Source organism: Meriones unguiculatus, chromosome 4, assembly GCF_030254825.1.
Source record: "Meriones unguiculatus strain TT.TT164.6M chromosome 4, Bangor_MerUng_6.1, whole genome shotgun sequence".
Classification (NCBI taxonomy): domain Eukaryota; kingdom Metazoa; phylum Chordata; class Mammalia; order Rodentia; family Muridae; genus Meriones; species Meriones unguiculatus.
Window position 1 is genome coordinate 96863460 of NC_083352.1, and position 24974 is coordinate 96888433.

Below are 24974 nucleotides of genomic sequence, written 5' to 3' on the forward strand. Positions count from 1 at the left end.
TGGCCTTATCAGGGACAATGGAGTTTACAGCCCACAGACAAACGTCAACGTCAGTACGGTGACAAGCAGCTAGGTTTGCGTCTGGGATCCAGCTGGAGGTCTGCATAACCCACCTCAGCCTCCCAGACATGGATGTGATTAATGCCCCTCTCCCGTCACAGAGCTCACCTCCTTTTGTAGAGATCTGGTGGCACAGAGTCACATTGCAAAAAAGTCCGTGCTTAGGCTCAGCCATTGGAGAACAAGGCTGTGGCTCCCCTTCAAACTAGGGAAAGCATTTGAAATAAAACAAAGGACACGAGCAGGCTCCCACTAGGCCCTCAGACATGGCTTGATCCAGGCATCCAAAAATTACCAATAGGCCCCAGGCCTCTCCTTCTGTCTCTGTGGTACTTCCCATGTAAGACAGTTTCTTTCGACCCAGCAGCGCTGGAGAACTCTGATTGACCGTGGGAAAGACGCTGGACTGGAATAAAAGCAATAATTGATATCTGAGAGAGCAGAGTGAGCTGTCTCTGAGTGGGACGCTGTGGTGGAAGGGACGGGGTGCCTGTGCTGGGACAGCCAATTCCCAAGCGCAGTTCAGCTGCCTGGGAACACCACAGCTCTGTGTCCCAGAAGGAAGGGGCTGCGCCCCACAGTCATGGGCAGTCAGACTGGACACGCCTCCTGTTCTGTGCTGTGTGACCGTCGGTGAATGTCTTGACCTCTCTGAGATATACCAAGTTGTCCTTGTCTGACAAGGAAGTAACGGAAACCGGAGTGAAAGATGCCTGGACCTCCTTCTTCCTCCCTCCCTCTCTCCTTCACTCCTTCCTGCCCATTCTCCCTCCCTCCCTCCCAAGCAGGGTGCGCACAGGCTTTCTGATGTTTGGAATAGGGAGATTCTGAGAAGAGCCGAGAACCCCCTAACCCCTCCACCTGCTGCCAGGCTATTCCACAGAGTAAGTCAAGGCCAAAGAGCTTCCTTCAAAAAATAGTTTATTCTGCAGCTCTCCCAGCAGCCTCCTCAGCCCTCTGGTCAGGGCAGCAGCTAGTCGGTCTGGGCTTTCCCCCACATCAAGAGGACCTTGCCCAGCAGAACCCTTCATCCCCCAGAATGGCAGCAGTGGATCACGCGTCTCCCCCCGCCCCAGGCCCCCTCGGCTGCCAGGGCTGTCACAGGCTGACAGCTGGCCATCTCTGTCTCTACCCGGCACACCTCAAGTAGCCTGTTTGGCGGACGGTTCCCTGGAGGCTGCGGCCTCCGCCAGGAGTGACGGCCGACTTCAGACACACTGCCCAGAAGGAAGGCTACCTTCCCCAGCCCCTGTCACTGGCACAGAACGACTCATTCAGACCCTGCCACTGCAGGGTCTGTGGGTGCTGGGAAAGTCTTTGTGAGCAAACCCAGCGTGCTTGCAGCACGGTCCTGGGGCACTGGTCCAGAGCTGTTGGCTCCTGCCGCGGTATGAAGGCACAAGGTCAGGGGCCCTCCAGGGGAGGGGCAGCCTCTCTGCCCTTAGGCTGCAGGGTACTTGGCATCATAAGGGTGGCCAGTCTCCAGGAGACATGGTGTGAGGTCCAGCCCTCACTCTACCTGCGAAGAAAGGGCTTACAGAGCCCCAGGATCCGAGGCAGTAAGGCTCCTCAAGCCATGCTGGACGCCAACCAGCCATCTGTCCTTTGATCTCGGAGAATCTCTGTAATAGGACAGCCTGTCCATAGGATGGTCTCCCGACTCACCAAGGGCCGCTTTTGTTCTCTTAACTGAAAAGGGAAATCATTTTTGCCCCTGCTTGGGCGCCTAGGTGTCTAATAAGCCTCGTTTCGGGAAGAGGTTTTCTTGGGTCTCGTCTGGTGTTTTCTTTGGCCCATTTACTCTGGTGAAGGCCACAGGGGACCGGAGTGTAAGCCATCGGGCAAGTGCCTCGTGCTCAGCCAGGACACTGAGTCCCCGGTCCACGGAAAACACAGGAACTCAGGACGCCCGGTTCAGTTCACCTCAGACAGGCAGCGGAGCTATCCACCAGGACAAACCCTGCAGTCCCCAGGTGGGGGGGGTGCCGTCCCCACCTGGCAGGGGCACAGTGGCCCTTTGTCCAGGAAGGTGCTGGTCAGGAACAGCTGCTACATTTGGAGTGCTCAGGATGGCTTTGGTGAACTTCCCCAAAACAAGCCAAAGTCTTAGGAAGGCCTGCCGCATTGCTGTTCCAAGGTCCGGGGCCCTGGGGATGGCCAGAGGTGCTCAGGGGGAGGTTGAGCTCTCTGTGGTAGACAGCAGCTGAACCACCTGTATCCGCTCTGCCGGGGTGAGGTGCTGGCTAAGGTACGCCACACAGTCCATGGTCACATCTGGGTTTTCTTGAACCAGACTACAAGGAAGGAGGGAGACACTCTCGTCACTTAGGTCAGTGTCTAGGTGGCCGGGTCCTTATCTGGGGTGCCATGTTCCCCTCTGGTGGGCCAGAGCTCAGAGCTCTGATTTCCTCTGGCTGTGCTCACCCAGGAAAAGGGGAGGGGGAAGGGAAAGAGGGAGGGACAGACAGTCCTGCAGGTAGAAGGGCTTCTGACACAGGGGACAGAATGCCTGAGGGTGGCAAAGCCCTTTCCAGGCACTGGTTTTGTGATATGATCTGAGGTGCGACCCCCCCCCAGCTCCATCTTCATACCCCAAATGGTCCCCGGTGTCCTAAGAGCCACCTCCTTGGAGACTATGGAAAGACTGGCAGTGAGGGGGCCAGTACCCTCAGCCCCCGGGTCTGTGCTGTGGGCCTTCTAATCAACCAGGTGCTAGATATGTCCCAAGCCACCACACAGACCCAGCTCTGCCCCCTCACCCACCACAGCTCTGTTGCTGTCACCTCACCCGGGAGCCGGGGCCCCATCCTGGCACTGTGACCGGCCCCGTGAGCCAGCGGATGGCCACAGGCACGCTGCTCACCTTTGGATGGTCTTGAGGACAGAGTCTCGCTTCAGGTAATTGATGTTCTCACGGATGGTGGAGCGCAGGCCATCCCTGGCTGACCAGTGCTGCTCCAGCCACTGGACCACCACCTGGTTGCTATCCCACAGGTAGGCCTGGGTCGGGGAGCAGTGGGTACCGTCCGTCTCAGGTGGGGCTGCTGCTGCAGACACAGCAGCTGGCCCCCCTAGCCCCCCCCCCCGGCACCCCCATGCTGCAGCTCTCCTCCCCCTGCTCAGGCCCACCTTGACGGCGCCCTCGGTCTCCACAAACCAGCGTCGCAGCATGGACTGCGTGTGCTCGTGGCTCAGCTCGGGGCAGGCTTGGAGGATCTCCTGCTTCACCTGGGCCTCCAGCAGCAGCCGGCGCAGCCTCCAGTAGAGGAAGGTGCGAGCAGTCTTCCATTCCAGCACGTCCTGTGGACGGGTCCACCTGAGCACCCATGGGGGGAGGGGGCCGGAAACCACCACGGCCCTGCCTTGCTTGGGCCCACCCCATCCTACATGCAGGGATGCCGTGCATGGCGGTGTGTGGGGGAGGGTACGGCGTGGTGTGAGCTCCCATCTAGGGAGACAGAGCAGGGCTCTGCAGCACCCCACAATGCTAGGCCACAGGTCAACAGTGTCCTCTGAAGCAAACGGGCATCTACAAAACTCAATCTCAGGTTGGTTCCCATGAGAAAAAAAGCCTGGCTAGGGGCAAGGGCCAGTGGGCATGGGATGTCCACTTAGGAGCAGGCCACAGGCCAGTGTCAGCATAAACAAGGCTTCAAGATTCTCCGAAGGTGCACACTGCCCAGGCCTCCCCGGGGTCTTTAAGGACAGAGGCTGCGGGCTGCTGACCCACTCAGGCTGAATGGCCTTCAAGCCCTCTGAGGCCCTGCTTGGCTCCATCCCAAACCCCTATGCCCTGCTCCCTGTCTGGGGCCCTGGTGGCCTTGGGGTCCTTACAGAAATGATTCCCTTCTCCAGCATGTGGCCCGGCGTGTCATGCAGGTCAGCGAATTGCACTGCCACCTGGTGGTAGATGGGGAGCAGCAGGTCCTCTCGGGCCTTCAACTGGCCCTCCAGCTCCCTGCGGTCCTGGTCGGGGAGCTGGGCGGCCCCTGCAGGTGAGCAGACAGCGGTCAGGACCTCAGGGGCTCTGAGGGGTGGCCACGTGGGGGCACAGTGCCCTGCCCTGTGAGAGTCTGGGCCGTGAGGCCGACTCTGCTCCTCCATCAAGTTGTCCTGCAGCCTTGAAAAGGCTCTCGCAGCCCCAAGACAGCCCTGCCCGTGTTTCAGCGCGCCATCAGCTGCCGTCTTCAGACGTATAACAAACGTAATGAAGATACGCTAACTCCATGCCACGGCTCTGCCAGGGGGGATGGGCTGAGAGGAAGACAGTGCCGTGTGACAAGGAAATCTATCTTGAGAATCCTAACCAGGGAGCCAGCCAGATGGCTTGGTGGAGGGAGTGCTCGCTGCAAAGGCTGAGGACCTGAGTTTGATTCCCGGGACCCGCGAGGTAGGGGGAGAGAACTGACCCCTGCAAGTTGTCCTCCGACCTCCACACATGTGTTGTGGCATGTGCATACACAAACACACACAAATAGATGTGGTTAAAAGGGGGACCTCGTTAGAGCTACCTCAAGATGTAACGCCAACTGCACACAAACCCAAAGTCACAGAGGCCCTGCTCATCAAGATCAGGAACTGCCCAGTGGTGTGACACCTGTGAGGCATGGACACCCGGGGAGGATGACATCAGAGATCGAAAGTGAAGCAGAGCATCCACCGAATAGGATGGGTAAGATTGTTTCTCTCTGACAGGTAGTTCTGAAGGGGCATTATCGCCATCAAAGTTCTGGTGTTCCCCGGGGGCCCCAAATGCTTCCGCTGTCTCACTCTGTGTGTTCGGAACAGTGAGCTGACTGGGATGGCAGACGAACACACCTGACCTACAGCGCCCTAAGGCCTGACCCTCTGGCACAGACAGAATGCCAAAGTGGAATGTTCCACCCCTGGCCCCAGAGATGAGCTGTGGTCAGAACCCCGAGACAGCTCACTGTGGACATACAGAGCACAGCTCTGCCTCCTCAGGTACTTCTGGCCCCTCTGGAGGTCTGTGGGAGGCGCTGACTGCAAACATGGCCTGGCTTTTGGGTCTCACGGTCTGATGGCTGTGTTTCACACACCCTCCTTCTACCTTTAACTGGTGCCTGTGAGACCCACCTACCCAGCTGTGCCACGAGCTTCCTGCACACGGGGTCTATCCTTCTCATGGTCTTCACCAGGTCTTTCTTCCGGAACTTAATCTCCACGGTGCCCTCTGGCTCCAGGACACCCCCCCTGAACAGAGAAGAGGAAAGGGGCAGGGGCTGAGAACAGACACCGCAGGCCTCCCCGCTCTCCATCCGGGCCCCCTTTTTTTTCTACTGGCTTATTTCTTTGACTGTATTATGACTTTGTGTGTGTGGTGTATGCGTATCCGTGTGTGCGTGTCTGTAGAGATCAGAGATCAGTCTTAGGTTCTTCCAAAGGTTTCCCTAGCCCTACCTGATACCCTCAGTGTCGAGGGTAGTGTGTACCGCCATGCCTGGCTTCTCACCCCTCTCCGGATATGGTCCTCTGGGGGGCTAACTAACTGCGGAAAAAAATCCTGGGGGACAAACCCACCTGCTCTCTTTGTCCGCGTACATCTCTATGCACAGGGGGTTGATGGTGGAGTCAAGGACAACCCAGGAGCCCCCACGGAGCTCGGCACAGGGAGGGATGTAGATGAGGATGGGCTGCCTGAACAGCCGGAGGCCGTCCACGATGTAGGCTCCAAACTTCAGCATCTGTTCATACATGTCTACAAGACAAGGCCTGCTAAGGAGACGGGCCCCAGTGCCACCCCCATGAAGCCTGCAACCTTCTCCGTCCAGGGCTCCTGACAGAGACTTGGGAGAGCTGGGAGCTGGTCCAGGTCTGGCTCCCTCCCTCAATGCCCACGTGACCTTGGGCAGGTTGCTGTCCTGCATGGGTGTGTCCTAATCTATGAATGCGAGCACAGGGACGGCCACCCTCTGAGGTCCTCCCAGCTCTGAGTGAGATGGCCCAGCGCAGCCACACATCTGGTACGCAGGTCCCTCTGCTCTGCCTCACCAGAGATCTCTCAAGTCCCCCACACCCTATGTGGTGACCCTGACGTCAGTGACAACAACTCCGTGTGGAGCTAGAGAGTAGGACCCCCACTGCATGCCTCCTCATTCACAAAGGCGCAGTTTGGGGACTCAGGGAGGCCACCCAGCTGTTAAAGACACACAGTTGCCTCTCTCCCTCCTCAGCTGTTCCCTTCGGCAGCCAGTGGGAACCACTGTCTCTCTGGACATCCCGGGTGACTTGGGGAGACTGCACCTCTAAGGTGAGCTCTGAGGAAGTTGGACGGACATAGCCTTCCTCATCCTACCACGCAGGAGGCCGACTACTCAGGTCACCGAGGAGCTGGCAAGCCAGACCTCCCTGCCCCACCTTTCACATGACCCCAGGAAGTGACCTGCCTCCCCAGCTCAAGTTTCTCATCTATAAACCAGGAGGTGACCTGACCTTCGTCTTCCCCGGGCTGTTGAGAGACACGGTGGAGTGACACGGAGGGGCTGTGCTTACCCTTCATGCCACCGGAGAAGCCTCTCCAGTTGGCAAAGATCATGAGGGGCAGGTGCTCCTGGTTGAAGTCTCTGATGACCTGCGCCGTCTTGTAGGCAGAGTCCGGGAACCACACCTGGCCCGCCTGCTGGATGATCTGCAACATGGAGTCACTTAGGTCAGAGAGTGACCCCGGGACATACGGACCATAGCCAGTGATCACAGCTTCGTCCTGTACTGTTTCATATCAGCTTGATACAAGACAAAGTCATCTGAGGGGAGGGAACCTCCACTGAGAAAATGCCTCCATGAGACAGGGCTATAGCCAGGTGTAGGGCGTTTTCTTAGTGATGGATGGGGAGGGCCCAGCCCATCATGGGCTGGTGGCCCTGGATTCTATAAGAAAGCAGGCTGAACAAGCCATGGGAAGCAAGCCAGTGAGCAGCACCCTCCATGGCCTCCTATCAGCTCCTGCCTCCAGGTTCCTGCCCTGCTTGAGTTCCCGTCCTGACCTCCTTAGATGATAAACAGTGACGTGGAAATGTGAGCAAATACACCTTTTCCTCCCGGGCTGCTTTGGTCACGGTGTTTATCACAATAGTAACCCTGACCAGGACATGTACCCATATACATAGACCTCCTAGAAACTCAAAGCCCACACCCTCAGGACCTCAACGGGTCCCCTGTTCTCATGCACAGCCTGACAGCACGCTAGCTGAGGCCTCATTGCAGCCCCCAGCAGCAGAGATAGAGAGGAGGTTGGATGAAGAAGCCCAGAATATTGGGATATTATGGGCCCCCTGGAGATGTGGTGGGAGGAGGCAGAGGCCCCAGGCAGATCCCTGCTCGAGGCCTCTGCCCCCTGGCTCTCTGGTATGTGGAAGCTTCTCTGGGCTGGATGAAAGGATCCGCTCCTGTCTACAATGGTCACAGTGGTCATGGCTCCCGGACCCTCACCTTGGCTTCAGAATCCAAGTTGGCAGGGTCAGCAGGGACAGCCACCTCCACAGTCCGAGTCTCCACGGCAATCACCCCCACAGGGATGCCCCCCAGCCTGCAAGGTGAGCGCACGTGAGCTCAGCACTGGGCGGCCCTGAAAGTGGGTCTCAGGGCCCCAGGGTATACCCAGTCTGCTGCCACGTGTTTCCGGGTGGGGCTGGGGCACACCGGGAAGCTGGCTGCAAGGGAAAGGGGTGTCACCCAATTGCAAAGAACCGTTCAGAGCGATAGGTGCCCTGCTAGGGTGAGAATGGTCAGGGCAGGATGTCCAGGCCTCAGGCCATGCATCTAAGATGGCAACTGTGAACCACACACACAGTTCCCGGCATCCTCCTCTCACGACAGCTTCAGACTTTTGTGCTATTAGGACGACACTCGGGACTTTGCAGACGCCAAGCAGGTGCTCTGCAACCTGATCATTTCCCAGTCCTAAGTTGTGACTTAAATCATTACACGTGGCCAGTCGCTACACACTGGGCAGCTTGGGTACTGAACTAAGTCACACAGAGAAAAGGTGGACGAAAGCCAGGATTGGTGGCACAGGCCTGTTACCCAGCTACTAAGGAAGCCAAGGCAGGATGGCCAAGAGTTCAAGGCCAGCCTGGGGTATACAGCAAGAGACTGCCCTGAAATACAAAACATGCACGGTGCCCCGGGTTCCATCGCTGGTACTCAAACCTAGGGGCGGGGTGAGCAATATCGAATACCACAGAGCCTGGCTCGGATGACACCTTCACATCACCACCTGTCATCCGGGGCTATCAGCAGCCAGAGCCACCACTCTGTCCTCTATCCGTGCAACACTCCTTACTGGGGTGGGTGGACAGGTCTCCACAGGGAGGGCTCTGTGGTGGTGGGTTCATTCAAGGACTGTACAAAAAGGTTTGTAAAATAAACAGGGGCGTGTAACTAAAGGCCAATGATACCCTTACGATTCTCAAACTCTGTGTGTGTGTGTGTGTGTGTGTGTTGTGTACCTGAGTTCACTGTCAGGCACCCTCCTCAATCATTCTCCACCTCACTTTCTGGTACAGGGTCAGTCATAACCTGGCGCTCTCCAGTTCAGCTAGGCCGGCTGACCAGCGAGGTACCGGGCTCTGACTCTGTAACCCCGGTGCTGGGATCAGACACACCGCTGCACCCGGCTTTTCGTGTGGGTGCCTGGGATCCGAACTCGGGTCCTCCTGCTTGCCTGGCAAGCACTGTGCCTCTTTAGCTTTCTCCCCACTCCGTAGATTTGGCTTTCGCATTCAGAAAAATCTAGGGACCAAAGAGAAAAGGGCCCTGGCAGCCCCAGCTGAGTACTTGGGAGTTTCGGCGCCTGGTGGGCAGGGGTGGGCGGCCCACCCCATCTCCTGTTACCTTGCTCGTCCGGTCACCACAGTCTGGGCCCAGGGTGCCATGATTTCCATGAAACTGCCGTGGTCAAAGAATCCACTCTGCCAGGTCCCCTTCAGAGCTGCAGGCAGAAGGATGGAAGCCCTGGCTGAGGGTCTGCCTGGCAGAGTATACTTCTGTGGCTTTGAACCTAAACTCCCGTTAACCTTCTTCTCTACAGAAGACTACACAGAGTCCAAACCCTCACACCAAAACCCAACCACAATACCAACAGAGCGAAACAAAAGCAAAAACAACCCCCAAACAAAACAAAACCATGCGTGACTGCAAAAGCTGCATCACAACAGGAATTCGTTTCTGAGGGTGTTCCAGTGCCTCCAACTTCCTGAGAGGAAGCAGGTGGCCCCATGTCCCAGAGAGGCACTCTGTGACAGAGGCACCGCAGCCATTGATGGTTGGGGGGTGTGTGTGAAGTGTGTATGTGGGTGTAATGCCACTCTAACTGCACAGGGGTTGGGGCCAGAGGCTGCCACCCTGACGAGAGGTGAGAGGCCTGGCAGCTGGCAGCGGGCGACTCAAAGGACACAGCGGCACCTGGATGCCTGGCAAGGAGACCCTGCTCCAGCCTCTGCCTCGGGTGGGGCTCAGGGCCGGCTCCGGAGGACAGAGCACGCGGTGGGAGATACCGCCGGAGGGAAAGCTGTATAAAACGAAGCAGCTACGGGGCTCCTTCTGCTGGCGGCAGGTCCTTCCCTCTTGCCTGCACAGCAGAAGGCATGAAATTCTAGGTGTGGCCAGGGTGATGGGACAGCTCAGCTTTCCCTGCTGGGCAGCTCTCAAAGCATAGCACACCTCCAAGAGACAAAGGCATTCCTCGGGGAGGAAACGTGCGTGCATGCGTGTACCCGTGTGTGTGTGTGTGTGTGTGTGTGTGTGTGTGTGTGAAAGAAGCCAGTCTTTTTGTGTGAAGGTCTAGCCCGAGGGAAAAGAGACAGGAAAGGAGGGAGTTTATGAAGTCCATGAGCAGTTTAGGGAGGAAATCCCTGGCCTGTGCGGAACCCTGACCCTTGGCCCAATACTGGAGATGGTTCCAACCCTTGCTGGTCCTCAGAGCTTGGGATATGTACAGAGCCCAGCCGCTGTGCCCTCCTGTAAGCTCACGTGCACCCACCCTCTCCCTCCGTGCCCTCCTGTAAGCTCACATGCACCCATCCTCTCCTGGGAAATGGGACTAGACATAAATGCTTCCACCAAAATGGCCCTATACAGTAGATCCAGAAAAGAACCCCAAGTCTGGGGCCCCCAAAAACACATTAGGACTTACTTGGGTGAGGCCTCCCAGCAAGCATCCACCTGGGGTCATAGGGGGCTTTGGAGGGGATGAAATCGATCTCCCTGTCGATGGGGTCAGTGGGTGTGATGATGGGGACTGGGCTGCGGTTGTCCTGGAAGAGAAGGCCAAAGCTGTCCCCCTTAGGCCCTGGGGCCTTGGTGAGGACCGCCACATTTCCAATGCTTTCCCCTCCGACTGTGCACATAGCTAACTGTGCAACGATGCCCTCACTGGGGCTTCCACGCCACTGTCCCAGATGGAAAATATTAGGCAACTACTGTCTACATCCTTCTGAAACGTTCTGAGACGAGTGTGTTTAGAGTTGAGATAGAATCCGGGAGCCGCCCAGGACCAGCATTCTCCCATTTCTCTCTGGGCAGTTGAAGAAACTGAGGCCCAAACGTCTGCCTGGTCAAGATCTAGTTAGAGCAGTCCTGTGGAAAATGGAGGCTCAGAAGGATTGGGGCCTGGGCTACAGTGCTCCTGAACAGGAAGCCAGGAACAGATCCAGGCCACTGTGAGGTCCCAGGCTCCCTGTTGTCCAAGGCCACCCTTCTCTACAGGATCAGCAGACACTGTCCTTGCATCCTTCCTGTCCTTACAATGCATTGGAGCCTCCCCAAAAGCAAAGGACTGGGCTGGGTGTCAGAGAGGGGGCGTGGGAGGGGCCTGCTTCCTGACTCCCCCCTCCCTACCACCTAACCCCACAGGCTGCCAGGGAGTACCGCACCTTGGGTATGTACGACAGCCATTCCAGAATGGTGCAGACACCCTCGAAGTCGTCTGGCACCGTGACGTGGGAGACCCCGTTGGTGTGCATGATCTGCACGCCGCCCAGCTGGTTGTTGGATGTGTAGACCTCTCTTCCCAGGACCTGCTTTGACACAGCGCAGTGAGCAAAGCCGCTCCATCATGTTGGGCCATCTGCTGGGACCGCCTGTCGGAAACACCTGCCACGCAGGCTGTGCCCAAACCAATCCCTTCAGGGTCTTCAGGGAGAGTGCCAGGCATCGGCGGTCTCTGTGTCTTTAAGATTTCCAGGCAACACTAACTGCGCAACCCAATTTGGGAACCTCCAGTCCCCTGAGAACTGGACAACTAAAGGGTTCCCGCCGCAATGGGGCCTGGGGACCAGACCTCCACCCAGGTGAGGCTGACACAAGAACTGCCCTGATTGCTCTCCCGTGGGCTCTGAGGGCACAGCAAACATGGCGGCTCTGGAGCCACGTGCAAAATCCTGTGGTCTAGTGAAACAAGCATGTGATGGGACCTCAGGCTCCCAGGGAATTAGTGGTGGGGAAGCCGGAACAGAAGAGCTCCCCCAAATCATAGAAGATGCAAAATCACTTGGGAGGCCCTTCTCAGCTTCCTGCACAGCACGATGCCACTTTATTAATGGTTTTGATATAAGCTGGAGAGTTGGATCAAGAAAGGAAGGGAGGGCGGTCACAAGGGGATCAGAAAACTGCAAACTGAAAAAAAATAGGCTTGCTTCAGAAAAGAAGTTGGTACTGGGAAGCCACAACAGCGGGTGTGGCGGTTCCAATAAAAAAAAAAAAAGCCAAACAGGGAGATGCCCCATTAGAAGTGTGACCTTGTTGGAGGAAGTTTTGGGGTTTGAGATTTCACACACTCAGGCCAGGCCTAGTGTCTCTTCCTGCTGCCCTCAGCTACCTCTCCAGCACCGTGTCTACCTGCATGCCGCCATGCTCCCGCCATGACAGTAATGGACTAAACCTCTGAGGCTGTAAGAGCTGCTGCGATCACGGGGTCTCCTGATAGCAACAGAACACTGGCCAAGACAGCTGCCGTGGGATGTGTGACCGGGCCCCCCGCTAACCCACCCCCGGCCTGGCCGACGGCACCTTGTTGAGAGCACTGGCTCCAGTGAGGATGATGTGGGAGTTTTCCACTTGGATCACCCGCTGGCCGAGCCTCACCAAGTAAGCCCCGATTCCGAGGGCGCGGCAGGTCACCTGTGGAGACAGGACGCTTCTGAACTCCAAAGGGTGGTGGGCTTACACACACACACACACACCACACCACACACGGGGAGGGGGCCTCTCATTTTACAGCCACAGCTGGGCTAGAACTCTCCAAAAGATGAGCCTCCTGCCTCTGCCTCCCAGGTGTTGGGATGACAGGTGTGCGCCACAGCTGGCCGCAGCCTCGTTTTCCTCCAGTACCTGCTCCATCTTGGCTTCTGGTGTCCTCGACTCCTTAAACACCCACAGAGGCTAAAGATGGTGAAGACTCTAAAAGGTGTGGGAGGGGGGTCCCTAAGAGCGTGGAGGCCCGTCATCAGGACAACCATGAGACCACAGCAGCTTCCTCTGTCCCTGGCTGCCCTAGCTGAGCAACCGCGCTCTGCCGTACATTTCCACAAGAGGCTCAAAGCACCAAGGCCAAGAGATCACGAGGCCCCTCCGAAACTCTGAGTCTGAATAAACCTTTTCTCTTTATAAGCTGGGTGTCCTGTGCATTTGTCATAGTCACAGAAGTGAACAGTGTGTTTTTATGTGTAAAGAATGGGATCAGTCAGGAAGAGCATTGGGAGGGTCATCCACACACACCGCTGGAGCTGAGCTCGGCTGCCATGGCCTCAAGAACGGGTAAGACTGGTGAACCCTGAGGAGGGCCTGTGCCAAGCTGACACCGCTAGGCCACGGTGCCGAAAACTCAAGATCGCCCTGCCTCAGCTTCCCAGATGCTGGGACTGCAAGTGTACACACAATGACTGGCCCGCTTCACCTTCCTGCCTCAGCTGATGAGCTGTGATTAGATCCTTCGGCAGAGGGTGAGGACGGACACCGAGCAACGGGTACTTATTTAAGAGTTCCGCCACTGCTCGAGGCAGCACGGGATTGGAAAGGTCACAGAAGAGGGTGGCCATGGGGATGGGGCAGCCACCGGGACCGGATGCTGTGCTTATCCTCCATAAAGTCACAAAAAGCTGTCAAACACTGGACACCTATATTCCTTTATTTAAATTCTTTACATTAACTTACTTATTGTGTGTGCACATATGCACATATGTGTGAGGACTTGCCACAACATACATGTGGAGGTCAGAGGGCGACGGGAGAGAGTCCATTCTCTCTTTCTATTGTGTGGGTTTCATAGATCAAACCAGGTTATCAGGCTTGGCAGCAACCACCTTTGCCAAATAGGCCATCTTGCTGGGCACCTAGGTTTCATTTTATGCTTGTTTGTTTTTGAGGTAGGGTCTCACTGTGTAGCCTTAGCTAGCCTAGAACTTGCTGTATAGGCCAAGATGGACTCAAAGTGATCTTCCTGCCTCTGCCACAGAAAGCCAGAAAAAGCCATGTAAGAACTCAGGTACGATAGTGCACACCTGTGGTCTCAGCACTGGGGAGGCAGAGACAAGAGGATCCCTGGGGCTTGCTGGCCACTCTTAGCCAAATCGGCAAGCTCTACGCTCAACGAGACTCTCTGTCTCCCCCCCAAAATAAGGTGAAAAGCAATTGAAGATGCCTGATGTTGACCTCTGACCTCTCCATGAGTGAACACATGTACACACACAGAGAGAGACACAGGAACACACACAGAAAAAAAAGTGGAAGCAAATGAAAAGGAAGAGATGGAGAGGGCACTCACCATGCTGATGGTGACAACCTTTTCGTAAGCCAGGGAGGCCTCTCCTGCAATCATGCCTGAGCCCCTCAGGTTCTCCACACCCAGGCTGCTGCCCTTCCCAATGATGTCCACGATGACGTACCTGCAAGGACCAAGATGGCTGAAGCCAAGGCTCCTCTCACAACAAAGCAAAACAAACCCCAGGCAGTCAGCATCTCCCAGAGGTCCTGGTAGGAGGGGTGAACAAAGACAAATGCTGGGACTCAGAACAGCAGGAAGCAAGGTGAGGACCTGGGCTCAGGAGCCGGGGGTACTAAGCTTCTAAAAGATGGAGGTGGATATAGACAAGGACTGTCCCTCTCTCAAGCAGAGGCTCTACCCCACATCCCACAGAAAACTAGCTTAGCCTTTTCCTGTACAGACAAAGACACTTAGCCCACCACCAGTCAGCCTTGGCTCATGACCCCGAAGGGTGAGACACACCGGCCAGTTCAGGAGAGAAATTTACAAATGTTAGCTTGTTAGGGGGCTCGGCAGGTCTGGAGGAAGGCGTTCTGCTGGCCGCGTTTAACTTATTTCACTATGGCATTTTTAAAACAAAAAAAGATTCTCGTGTCATTTACATTCCAGAAAGTCACCTAGAGAACCCTGGCTCTGTGTTATTACACTCGTTTAACTGCACTGGGGAAGACAGCTGGGAACCTCTGACATTCCAAACAACAGTGAACATTATCTTTATGGATAATTAGGTCGTAAGATGTGAACCTTAGCCGGGGGGGGGGGGGAGAGGGGTGTTGGAGGTGCACGTCTTTAGTCCCACCTCTTGGGAGGCAGAGACAGATGAACCTTTGCGAGTTCCAGGCTAGCCTGGTCTTCAGAGTGAATTGCAGGGCAGCCAGGGCAAGAAAGAAAGAAGAGAGAGAGAGAGAACAAAAGAGAGAGAAAGAAAAAAGAAAGAGAAAGAAAGAATGAGAAAGAGAAAGAGAGAAAAAGAAAGGGAGTAAGAGAGAAAGAGAGAAAGGAAAAGAAAGAGAAAGAAAGAAAAGGAGAAAAAAGAAAGAGAGACTGAAAGAGAGAGAAAGAAAGATGTGACAGGTCGTCATGAGAACCTAATCTGCTTTTCCCTGCATGAGCTTCCTTCTGAGTAAAGGCTCAATCACTGAGTAAAGGCTCAATCACAGCTCAGTGGCAGAGCACTTGCCTAGCTGTGCAAGGCTCAATAGAAAAAAGAAAGGGGAGGGCAGGGCGGAGGGATTGAACATTTGGCTATAACCGGTATGCGACACCCGAGACTGTCCCAAATGGTTAAGGCATTAGCACCCCCACATGGAAGCCCAGGGGTCCACCCACAAGCCTAGAGACAGAGAGCGTGCCCCCTATGGGCAGAGGAGGGAACTGCAGTTACCCTGGGGCTCGCCAGTCAGTGCTGTTTACCTGGATTCACCTTCATCCTCTATGTGTTTGCAGTGCACGGAGTTCTGGGAGCTGATCTGGGTGTAGTCTTGAGGCGTCAGGTACAGGTATCTAAATCCCTTAAAAACACACTTCGGTGAGCTGTGAGTCCAGTTCCGTGGACTGGACAGCCACCAGACCGGCTGTTGATAACATCAGTTGCACAGCTGCGCACCTCAGGCTCACAACACCTGCAAACCACGGGCTACTCTGAGCTTCTCGCCCTTCTTCACAGGACCTCGTGCTCCGCCTGGGTATGCATGCAGCGTGTAGGAAATGTGCTGGCACTCACGCGTACACATGTGTGTCCATTGTATAGGTCAAACAGCTCATAGGGCTGTCTAGGGACAGGAAGTGCTTCAGATGTAAAAATCTGAGCTTTGGAATACCCGCTTCCACCTACTGAGACGTCTTGGGGATGGGGCCCAAATCGAAACACAAGATCCATTTACGTTTTGTAGGCAGCTAAGGGCTAAAGCAGCGGTTCTCAACCCGTGGGTCATGGCCATCGGAAAACACAGATTTCTGATAATGTTAGGCACAGGGCGGTGGCTCAATGGTTCAGTTACAGCTCTGCAGTAATAAACTTATGGCTGAGGGCTCCTGAGACCATTGGAAATATGCTTTCCAGTAGCTGTGAGCCACAGGTTGAGAACTGCTGGGCAAAAGGTAACCCTTTAACACGCTGTCAGGATTCTGTGTTTTCTCTGTGGCCCCATCTCATGAGCTCAGCTGTGGGTGGCATTTCCTACTCTAAGGATGAGATTAGTGACCAAAGGGTTTCAGATTACAGAGCATCATTTTGGATTTCAGATGTTTAGACTTAAGAATGGACTAAAGATGTAGGGGGAGAAAAATAGAAAAATAATTTGCAACTCCCAAGGTGGTTTTTTGTTTATTTGTTTGTTTGTTTTTGTTTTTTCTCCTTTAGGGATAGTGTCGCTGTCTGGGGGACACGTTCTGTGGGAAAGTGACTGGCCCGCTGTCTCGCATTAGTGGTGCGTGCCTACAACCCAGCGGTGGGAGATGAGAGGTGGAGAAAGACAGTTCCCTGTAAGCTTACTTGCCAGCTAGCCCAGAAGACTTGACGGCGTCCAAGCCAAGGCGACCCTGCCTCAGAGAGAGAGTGAAGGGCACCTGAGGTTGTCCTCCGATCTCTACATACGTGTACACACATATGAACATGCGCACACACTCACACACATGTGCACCCTCACACATGCACACATACATGACCTAAGGCCTGGGTGTGGGGCATGCTTCACTTTGTGTTCTGGGTCTACATGGCTCTAGAAGCCAACACATGTCATCTACATGTCATTAGCATGCCCACAAGGGGTGTTTTTAGCCATTTCCTGATAACCATGTCCCAAAGCATTTATTTTGCTTCTTGGTTTTTTTGTTTTGTTTCATTTTTTGAGACAAGGTCTTACTACATAGGCCAGGCTGACCTTGAACTCTCTCCATCCTCCTGCCTCAGCCTCCAGAGTGCCAGGAGGACAGGCACGTGGCACCGTGTTGGCTCAGTGAATGTGAATCGCATAACACATGGTAGGATACTCTTGCGCACTGTGCGCCTGCATTCTGCACATGAAGACGCTTTCCTGAGGTCTGCAGGAGCCACGTGCACTATCCACGTGATGCAGGCTATGCAGCTCTTACCTGACACGCCTGGGGCCAGAAGCAGTTTAGATTTTGAAGCAGTTTAGCATATATGTAATAATGAGCTATCGAGAGTGGGCACCAGGTCTAAACACAACATTCATCCGTGGCACAGAGCATCTTCTGGCGCCTGCGCTCTGACTGAAACTCAGGGAAGGAGGTCAGACGGGACCTCCCAGGTGGGACCTCCCCTTGCCAGCTCTTAAGCTGTGGGTGTGGAAGCATTTCGGAGGTGGCGATTTGGGATTAGGGCTGCTCCGTCTAGGAGCACCACGCCACCACCCTTGCTCCGTGATGTGACTTACTTTGTGGGGATCCTCTGGGTCCACCCAGGCTACTTGGAAAATCTGCTTGATTTCCTCCGCCAGCCCCATCCGAGCCCCACTGTTGGCTGCCAGGTAGATCTGGGGGATGCCCTCTGTCCGGGCCAACTCTGACGCCCGCAGATACAGGAAGTCCTCCCCCATGCCGAAAGAGCCGATTTGGAAGGTGATGTCGTTGCTGATGACAATGACGTCCCGCCCTTCCGGATACTCCGGGGTCTTAAACCTCATTTTGAAGGCCACCATGCCCACCTGGGAAAGAGATGAATGCTAAGCAGAGTGGCTTTGGTTCTTCCAGGCACCATCTGAGGCAAGCTGACCTCAGCTGGGTTCTGCTTAGCTCCCACCTCCAGCCTCACTCTCCCCTCCCCCCTCTGGCCTCTCTCCCCTCTCCGGCCCCCCTCCGGTCCCCCTTCTCCGAGCCCACCTCCCATCTCATCTCCAATTACTACCTCATTCCCACCAGGAAGTCGGTTCATCTCCACCAGCTGGTTCTGGGAGTCCAGCACCAGCTCTGTGTACGTCAGGATATCTTTCGGGTACTTTTCCGGGGAGCCCCACAATTTAAAGAGCGCCTGGGGGATCAGAAAGCTCGGAGTCACGGGCGGGGAAGCGCTGCCCTTCCCACTTGGAGAGGACATGTCAGGATACCAAGTAAAACCACCCTGGTCTCACCCTCTTCTTAAGTCATGAAATATTTAAAGAACACACACACACACACACACACACACACACACATTCATGGACTTGCTCACACACGTACACATGTGTACTCCACAAAATAAGGATGATGACGTCAGAGAAGAAATTCTTTTTTTAATTTATTTTTATTTTACGGACCTTGGTGTTTGACTGCATGTATGTCTATGTGAGGGTGTCGGATCCCCGGACAGGGAATTATAGACAGTTGTGAGATGCCACGTGGGTGCTGGGAATTGAACCCGAGTCCTCTGGTAGAACTGTCAGTGCTCTTAACTGCCAGGCCCCAAAAGACATTCTTTTTAAGCCACCCGAGTTCAGTGTGGGTGGAGGTAATTTTTATTACATTTTCATAATATGCGTGTGTGCACATGTCTAGGTGGGTACGTGTAGGTGTGCGTGTGTGTGTGTGTGTGTGTGTACATGTGTGTGTTGATGTCAGGTATTGTTCTCAATCACTTCCCCCTCTTTTTTTTTTTTCCTCCTTTGCGACAGTGTCTCTCATTGAACTCAGAACTTACTGGTTGTCTAGACTGGCCGCCAGCAAGTCCCAGGAATCCCCCTGCCTCTGCCTTCAAGCGCTCAGGATTACATCTCTATACCACCAGGCCTGGCTTTTTAAAGTGGTTGATGGGGGGGGGTGTCCTCATGCTTGATTGACAAGCCATTATCCGCTGAGCCACTTCCCCGGCCAGGGTATATCCTTCAAAGAATGGACTCAACTTGGTAGCAGATAGATACCTCAGTGGCTAAGAGTGACCTAGTGTTCTTCCAGAGGACCCGGGATGCACATTAGGCAGCTCACAATTACCCGTAACACCCTCCGGCCTCAGTGGGCACTGTCTGCACAAACATGGTGCAGATGAACTCAGCACGCACACATGCACATAAACAAGAGCGAACAGAGAAGTCTGCGTGTTTCCAATCATGTGCCTGTGTGTGCCAGAGGAGTAGGACACCCCTCCCCGCTCCCCCGCTCCCCAGCTGGCTGCGAGCCACAACTGGGTGACACCGTATCGGCCTTATCCCTACTTTTCTACGTCATCTAAATGATGATCAGGAAAACCTAACAAAACCTTGTTTCCTTCCCTTCCTTCGCTATGCTACAGGCTGGCCTCCAGCTCCTATACCCAAGGGATGCCCCTGCCTCAGCCTCCCAGACATTGTCTACCAGTGGGGTCTCCACTGCACCTGCGTCAGTCTCCCATCTTGGTGACACCCTCTGACTAACCACAATGCTCTCCTCACTGGGGAAATGGCGCACAGGAATGTCCAGTTCCGTTTTCTTTTTCCTGTACTGTTTTTGTGAGTTCTTGATTACCATGAGGCTAATTGCTTTAAAACAAAATGTACATTATATCTGTAGATATGCATTTGGACACACACACGTGAACCACCTCCCCTCCCGGGTCTGCCGAGCCGCAGAATGGGGCCTGGCAAGCAGCAGTTAACTTATAATGAGCAACCAAATCAGAAGCAAGGGACGGAGGTGATGGCTCGGGCAGCAAAGAGAGGTTCTGTCAAGCATGAGGACCAATCCCAGCCAGGTAGACGCCAGAGAGCTGGGAACACAGACAGGAGGAACCTTGGGGCTCACTGGGGCCAGGCACTCTGGCCAAATTAGTAACCTTAGGCTAACTGAGAGAGCATGCCTTAAAAAACAGGGTGGAGAGCAATTAATGAAGATACTTGATGTTGATCTCAGGCCTCTACACACACAATCACACATGTGCCCACGCACCAACACACACACACGCAAACTACATAAACAACACAGAAGCAAAGATTAAAATATGGAGCATTTTGTCATAGGCCATGACTTATCCCTCTGTTTTCTAAAGCTTCTGTAGCATGTCACTTATCAACAGGATAAAATCAGGCTTATGTGGGGGAGAGTACCATGAAGCCATCCCTGCACTTATTAATTTCTCTCCAGGGAGAGCTCACCTAGAGTGGCTCTCAGAAGCACAACTTAGGACAAGGGGTGGCTTCCAGAGGAAGGAGGGGGAAGGGTCCCCGTGGGTCGGTCACACCTGAGCCTGCAGGACTTGCCTGTCTGAACATCTCCGGGAAGTCGTACACATAGGTGGTCCCCAGGGACTGCGCCTGGAAGCGCTTGGCCTGCAGCAGGTCCTTGGTGACGTAGGGCGTGTTGATCAGCATCGCGTGCAGGCTCCCCTGCTTGTTGCCGAAGGAGTGAAACATGATCTGGACGGAAAGACAGAAAACCAGAAGGGGCTGGAGGGGTGGGCCTGAGGTTGAGAGCGCCGGCTGTGCTTCCATGGGCCTGGGTTTGAGTCCCATCCACCCATATATGAGTTCTCAACAAAAGTTCAATGGGGAGGCAGAGCCACAGTGCAGGGCTTATGCCCTCTGCCACAGGGCAACGAGAGCAGGAAGGGCCTGTGGGAGATAGGAGACAGAGCTCCGATATGACTACAGCAGCAAGACCCACCCCCGAGGTATGCAAGCAGGAGCCTGGGAGTCTGAACGAGGTCTGCACTTGAGCAATCAACACTAATATCCGTGGCTCCTTATAGTTTGGGTAGCGTACTACAGTCGACTGAAACGCGTCCTCGAGCGAGGGGCAGACCCCAGGGCAATAGTTTGTTCTGTACTATTTTTGCAACTTGAGAATTGTGTGTATGTAAAAAGTGCATACACACACATACATGCAGATGTACACATATAACCCACATCTACACGTGCACACGTGAAATAGTTCTGGGCTCATCTCCCGCAAGGATTGGGGGAAACAAACCTAGGTAACGAGCATGAGTTCTGCCTAGGATGGTGAACAGGCAGGAAACTACCATGACCACCACACCCCAAAGCACTGGAGCTTTCCATAATCCAAGACAAGGGAGGTGAGGGTCACGAAGGTGGCGTCGACCCTCATCCCGGTGCCCAGCATAGCTGCACCTGCTCGGGCTCTGGGGCTGCCCGCCCTTACGTTTCCGGATCTGGAGTCAGTCACTTCCTTGTAGAGGCTGATGTCCAGGTAGTAGCCGGACTCGTTGGTGATGAACAGGCGGATGGGGACGGCGCTGTCCGTCGTCGTCTGGCGGATGTTGATCTTGACCTCCGCCTGCAGCACTCGGAGCTTCCACAGGCGGCTGCCATAGCGCATGACCATGGCGCGCACCGACTCCTCGATCTGCCAGTCAGAGGATCAGCGCCATCAGAGCCCACCCCTCACACCGAGGCAACTCTGCCCCAAAGCGTGCAGGAGGCAAGGAGCCCCTGCTCCCAACACAAACTAGTAGCGGCTAACAACCAGTGGCGATGGAACCCAGGGCCGGTACTCCTGGGTAGTCCGGGTGGGTGCTACACCGCTGAGCTGCATCCCCAGGGACAGGGTGACAAGTAATGAAACTCATATCCGTGCGTCACGCCCCATCTCTCTGCGCCTCTCAGGCCACGCCCTCACAGCTTTCTTCTGGACTGTGGCTATGAGCCAGCCCAGGGCATCTGGGAATCCTCACGGGCCATGCGAATCCTAGGGACACTGAGGTCTTCTCTGGCCACTGCATAGCCAGCCTGCGCAGGGTGCCCCAGCCCCAAAGCCTGGAGCTAGAGAGGACCCGAGCTCTGGCAGGCCTTCCAGGCGCATGCGGGCTTCGTGCTGGCAGCTTGGTTCTCTCCTGACTCTCCTCTCATCCCGAACTCGGGGCTGGAGGGCCAGGAGACACGGCCCCATGGGAAATGCGCCCCAGCGGTACCACCTTGAGCGGGTCCATGATGACGGTGGGCACGAAGTTGAGGAAGATGTGGTTGCAGTCCGTGCGCACGCTCGTGTTGTTGAACGCCACCTCCAGCTCGTCCATGGCCTCCAGGAGCAGCCGCTCGCCTTCGTTCTGCAGGTACTCGAAGGAGGCTTCCTGCCAAAGGGCGAGAAGGCCGGCTTCAGTCGCGGGGTGGGGGTGGGGGCCGTGCTCCCCTCCTCCCGGGGTGCTGAGGGCGGGAAGGAGCTCAGGGGAGGCTGCTGAGCCTGAGGACCTCAGTTCAGTCTCCAGAACCCAGGCAGGAGAGGGAGAGAACTCAGTCCCACAAGTCCTCTGACCTCTACACACACACACACACACACACACACACACACACACACACACACAGTGGTGCTCCCGCCCCCAAGAAGTACCTACGTAAATGTAATTTTTTAATTATTTTAAAATTTTCACCGGTGACAGATTTGATTTTTTTTAAATCACCCTCTCCCCACCCCACCCCCGCCTCCACACACACATCCCCAGTACGTCCACGAGCATGTCAGGAAGTGGAATGTATATCATGACCCGGTCCTTGTTCACAGAGCATGGTCCGCACATAAAAGCTGGCTGCTCTGAGCGTCCTACCCACACCAGCTCGCCCTTGAGCAGGACACCTTCCATTTCACCATGGAATCGTCTCTGGGAAGGTCCCCACCGCAACTAGCCCCTCCACAGCAGAATTCTCCGTTTTGTTTTATTTTATGTTTTGTATACAGGGTCTCTTCTCTTTTTTATTTTTTAATTGATGTGTGTGTGTGTTGTGTGCGTCTGTATCTGTGTGGGGTTATGTGTGGGGTTACCTGTGAGTGTGATTACGTGTGTGTGTGTCTGTGTAGGGTTACCTGTATGTGTGTGTCTGTGTGGGGTTACCTGTATGTGTGTGTAATTGTGTGTGTGTGTGTGTTTGTGTGTGTGTGTGTGTCTGTGTGGGGTTACCTGTATGTGTGTGTGTGTGTGTGTGTGTGTTTGTGTGTGTGTGTGTGTCTGTGTGGGGTTATGTGTATGTATGTGTGGTGTGGGGGTGCATGTGTACGAATGCACTGCATGTCCAGCAGTGTCAGATCCCCGGCAGCTGGAGTTACAAGCAGTGGCGGCCGTGCCTTCTGCCCTGCTTCTCCACACAGGCCGTGGCGCTCGCCGACTGGGCTCCTCTGGCCAGCCTGCTTGCCCTGGGGATTCCCTGTCTCTTCACGGGTCGTAGGGAGCCGCCACACCTGCCTAGTTTTCACGTGTTCTGGGCTCTGAACCCGTCCTCAGGCTCCCCCAGCAAGTGCTTTATCTACGGAGCCACTCCCCCGACCCCTCGCTTGACTTTGAAATGAACTTGAATTTTCACTATGTCATCACCAGTGGTCGACCGGCAAACAGGCAGAATTCCCTGAACAAGCTGGTCTCTTCCGGTCCCCTCAGCTCCCTTCTCACAGCAGAAAAGTGTCACAAATACAAGAATCTGCCTGACGCCCCACTGGCTGGGATGGCTACAGGGGCTGAGCACACCTCCTGATCCCCAGCATGCTGCCCGGGTGGGGACGTGGGGCCTGCAGGCGGGAGCACTGAGGATGGGGCGGGGGCGCCCTGTGCCTCCTTACCTTGGTGATCAGGTCCGAGTGCCGAATGATGGCGCGGATAAAGAACCTGTGGTCCGTCACCTCCAGCCCCTCCTTCACCTTGGCGGCGCCCAGGTAAAGGTGCATCTTGTGGTTGGCACAGGGCACGGCGGTCAGGTCAAAGTTGCGCATCCGGCTCAGCTCCAGCTGGAAAGCCAGGGCGGGCTCCAAGTGGCGGTAAATCCGGTCTTCCGCAAACTGTAGAGAGAGGACAGGTCTTTGGACACTGTGACGGCGCGGCTGCACGGCCCAGGCTCCAGGCTGCCTGGTACTCAGAGGTGAACCAGTCACTGTGCCCCCTCATCATGAACGACCTCTGAGGCTCATGGGGCTTGGGGGACACAGGCATTGCAGGACCAACTCCTGGGTGGGCCCTGCCCGCCCCAGCACGTGCCAGAGCTACAGGGCTGCTGTCTGTCAACACATCGTACGCTTCAGCTTCTGAAGTCCCCCAAAGGGATCACCTGGCAGTTTTGGAAGCTGAGCTAGAGAGAAAACAAGAAGTCCCCTTGGCCCCATCCCCCCCCAAAAAATAATTGTGTTTAGCTGAGTAGAGCAGACCCTCAGTCGATCAAAATATAAAATGCTGCACTTTGAAGCATTCTTGAAGCTGTACTGGGAGTGAGGCCATGTGCTCTAGAACAGCAGTCAGCCAAGGGCTGGGAGCTAAATGTTTTAGGGTGATGAACCACTCAGGCTTGGTGACAGTGTGACATCTAATCAGATGGCTGCACCTGTGCTCCAATAAAGATTTATTTATAAAGCAAGCAGCCAGGACCCAGCTGAGTACAGCAGCAAGCGTAAGACTTATCAAGTAAGTGTGAGCCCCAGGAGCTCGCTGTCTGAGCTCGCTGCAGGAGACACGGGCATCCTTCTGGCAGTGTGGTTCCAGGACAAATCAAGGGTCCACGCCTCAGGCTCTGCGCATGCCTGCGGGGCTGGGGTGTGAAGGAGACTCAGAAACAACAGCGTCACCTCTTTCGCTCATACCTCATCTCTCGCTCTGAACGTGAAGAACTTGGGGAACTCTCTCTGTGAAAAGAAACCCATGCAAGAGGCAATGAAGTGATGCAAGGCTCTGAACTGCTCCCCCCGTTCATTGTGTGATTATTATAGGTGACTTGGTCTACTTCCAGAATAAACTGTCGGGACAGATTGGTCTAACACCTAATTGCTTCACCCTGCCCTAGAGAACAAATATCAGATACCTCGAGGCTCAGAAAATAGAGACTAGAGAAGAGGCCAAGCTACAGATCAGCACTGACCTCTTGGGCAATCAGGAATGTGATTCTTCGGAGTCCGTAATCCACCAGGATGTGCTTCTGCATTGAAAGCACAGACACAGACAGCTGGTTGGTAAAGGCCTGGTGTCCTGGTGCATGCTGCTATGGGGGCAGACCCCACAAGCATACCAGATCACAGAGCCAGTCAAAAGACCTTCTAGAAGGGAACCTTCAGAATTAGCAAGTCTGCAGAGACAGGGAGGAGGGCAGTGGCTCCCTGAGCTGGAATGGGGACAAGGGTGTGAGGGGGCTTTGGGTTCTGTTTTTCAGGGGGAAAATGTTCTAACACTGACAGTCGTGTGTGAAGGCCATGCAACTCTGTGCACACACTTAAAAAGCACCAAGTTGTATATTTTGTGATT

At 55.0% G+C, this 24974-nt stretch overlaps 1 protein-coding gene across 5 annotated transcripts in view; it reads right to left on the reverse strand.

Moving 5' to 3' along the window:
• Positions 1–972: 972 nt before the first annotated feature.
• Positions 973–24974, reverse strand: part of Acacb (acetyl-CoA carboxylase beta) — a 104597-nt gene continuing 80595 nt past the window's right edge. For all 5 annotated transcript variants that reach the window (XM_021634699.2, XM_060382581.1, XM_060382580.1 and 2 more), the window contains 22 exons: positions 24595–24651; positions 24320–24361; positions 23312–23527; positions 21681–21836; positions 20909–21112; positions 20008–20163; positions 17709–17831; positions 17239–17508; positions 15254–15351; positions 13841–13961; positions 12088–12198; positions 10953–11096; positions 10214–10334; positions 8914–9010; positions 7510–7606; positions 6574–6709; positions 5602–5779; positions 5162–5274; positions 3895–4049; positions 3190–3360; positions 2924–3060; positions 973–2354 (listed from right to left, as the gene is read on the reverse strand). In XM_021634699.2, the coding sequence (XP_021490374.1) occupies positions 2228–2354; positions 2924–3060; positions 3190–3360; positions 3895–4049; positions 5162–5274; positions 5602–5779; positions 6574–6709; positions 7510–7606; positions 8914–9010; positions 10214–10334; positions 10953–11096; positions 12088–12198; positions 13841–13961; positions 15254–15351; positions 17239–17508; positions 17709–17831; positions 20008–20163; positions 20909–21112; positions 21681–21836; positions 23312–23527; positions 24320–24361; positions 24595–24651 (3030 nt within the window). In that variant the 3' untranslated portion in view covers positions 973–2227. The remainder of the gene's footprint in view (positions 2355–2923; positions 3061–3189; positions 3361–3894; positions 4050–5161; positions 5275–5601; positions 5780–6573; positions 6710–7509; positions 7607–8913; positions 9011–10213; positions 10335–10952; positions 11097–12087; positions 12199–13840; positions 13962–15253; positions 15352–17238; positions 17509–17708; positions 17832–20007; positions 20164–20908; positions 21113–21680; positions 21837–23311; positions 23528–24319; positions 24362–24594; positions 24652–24974) is intronic.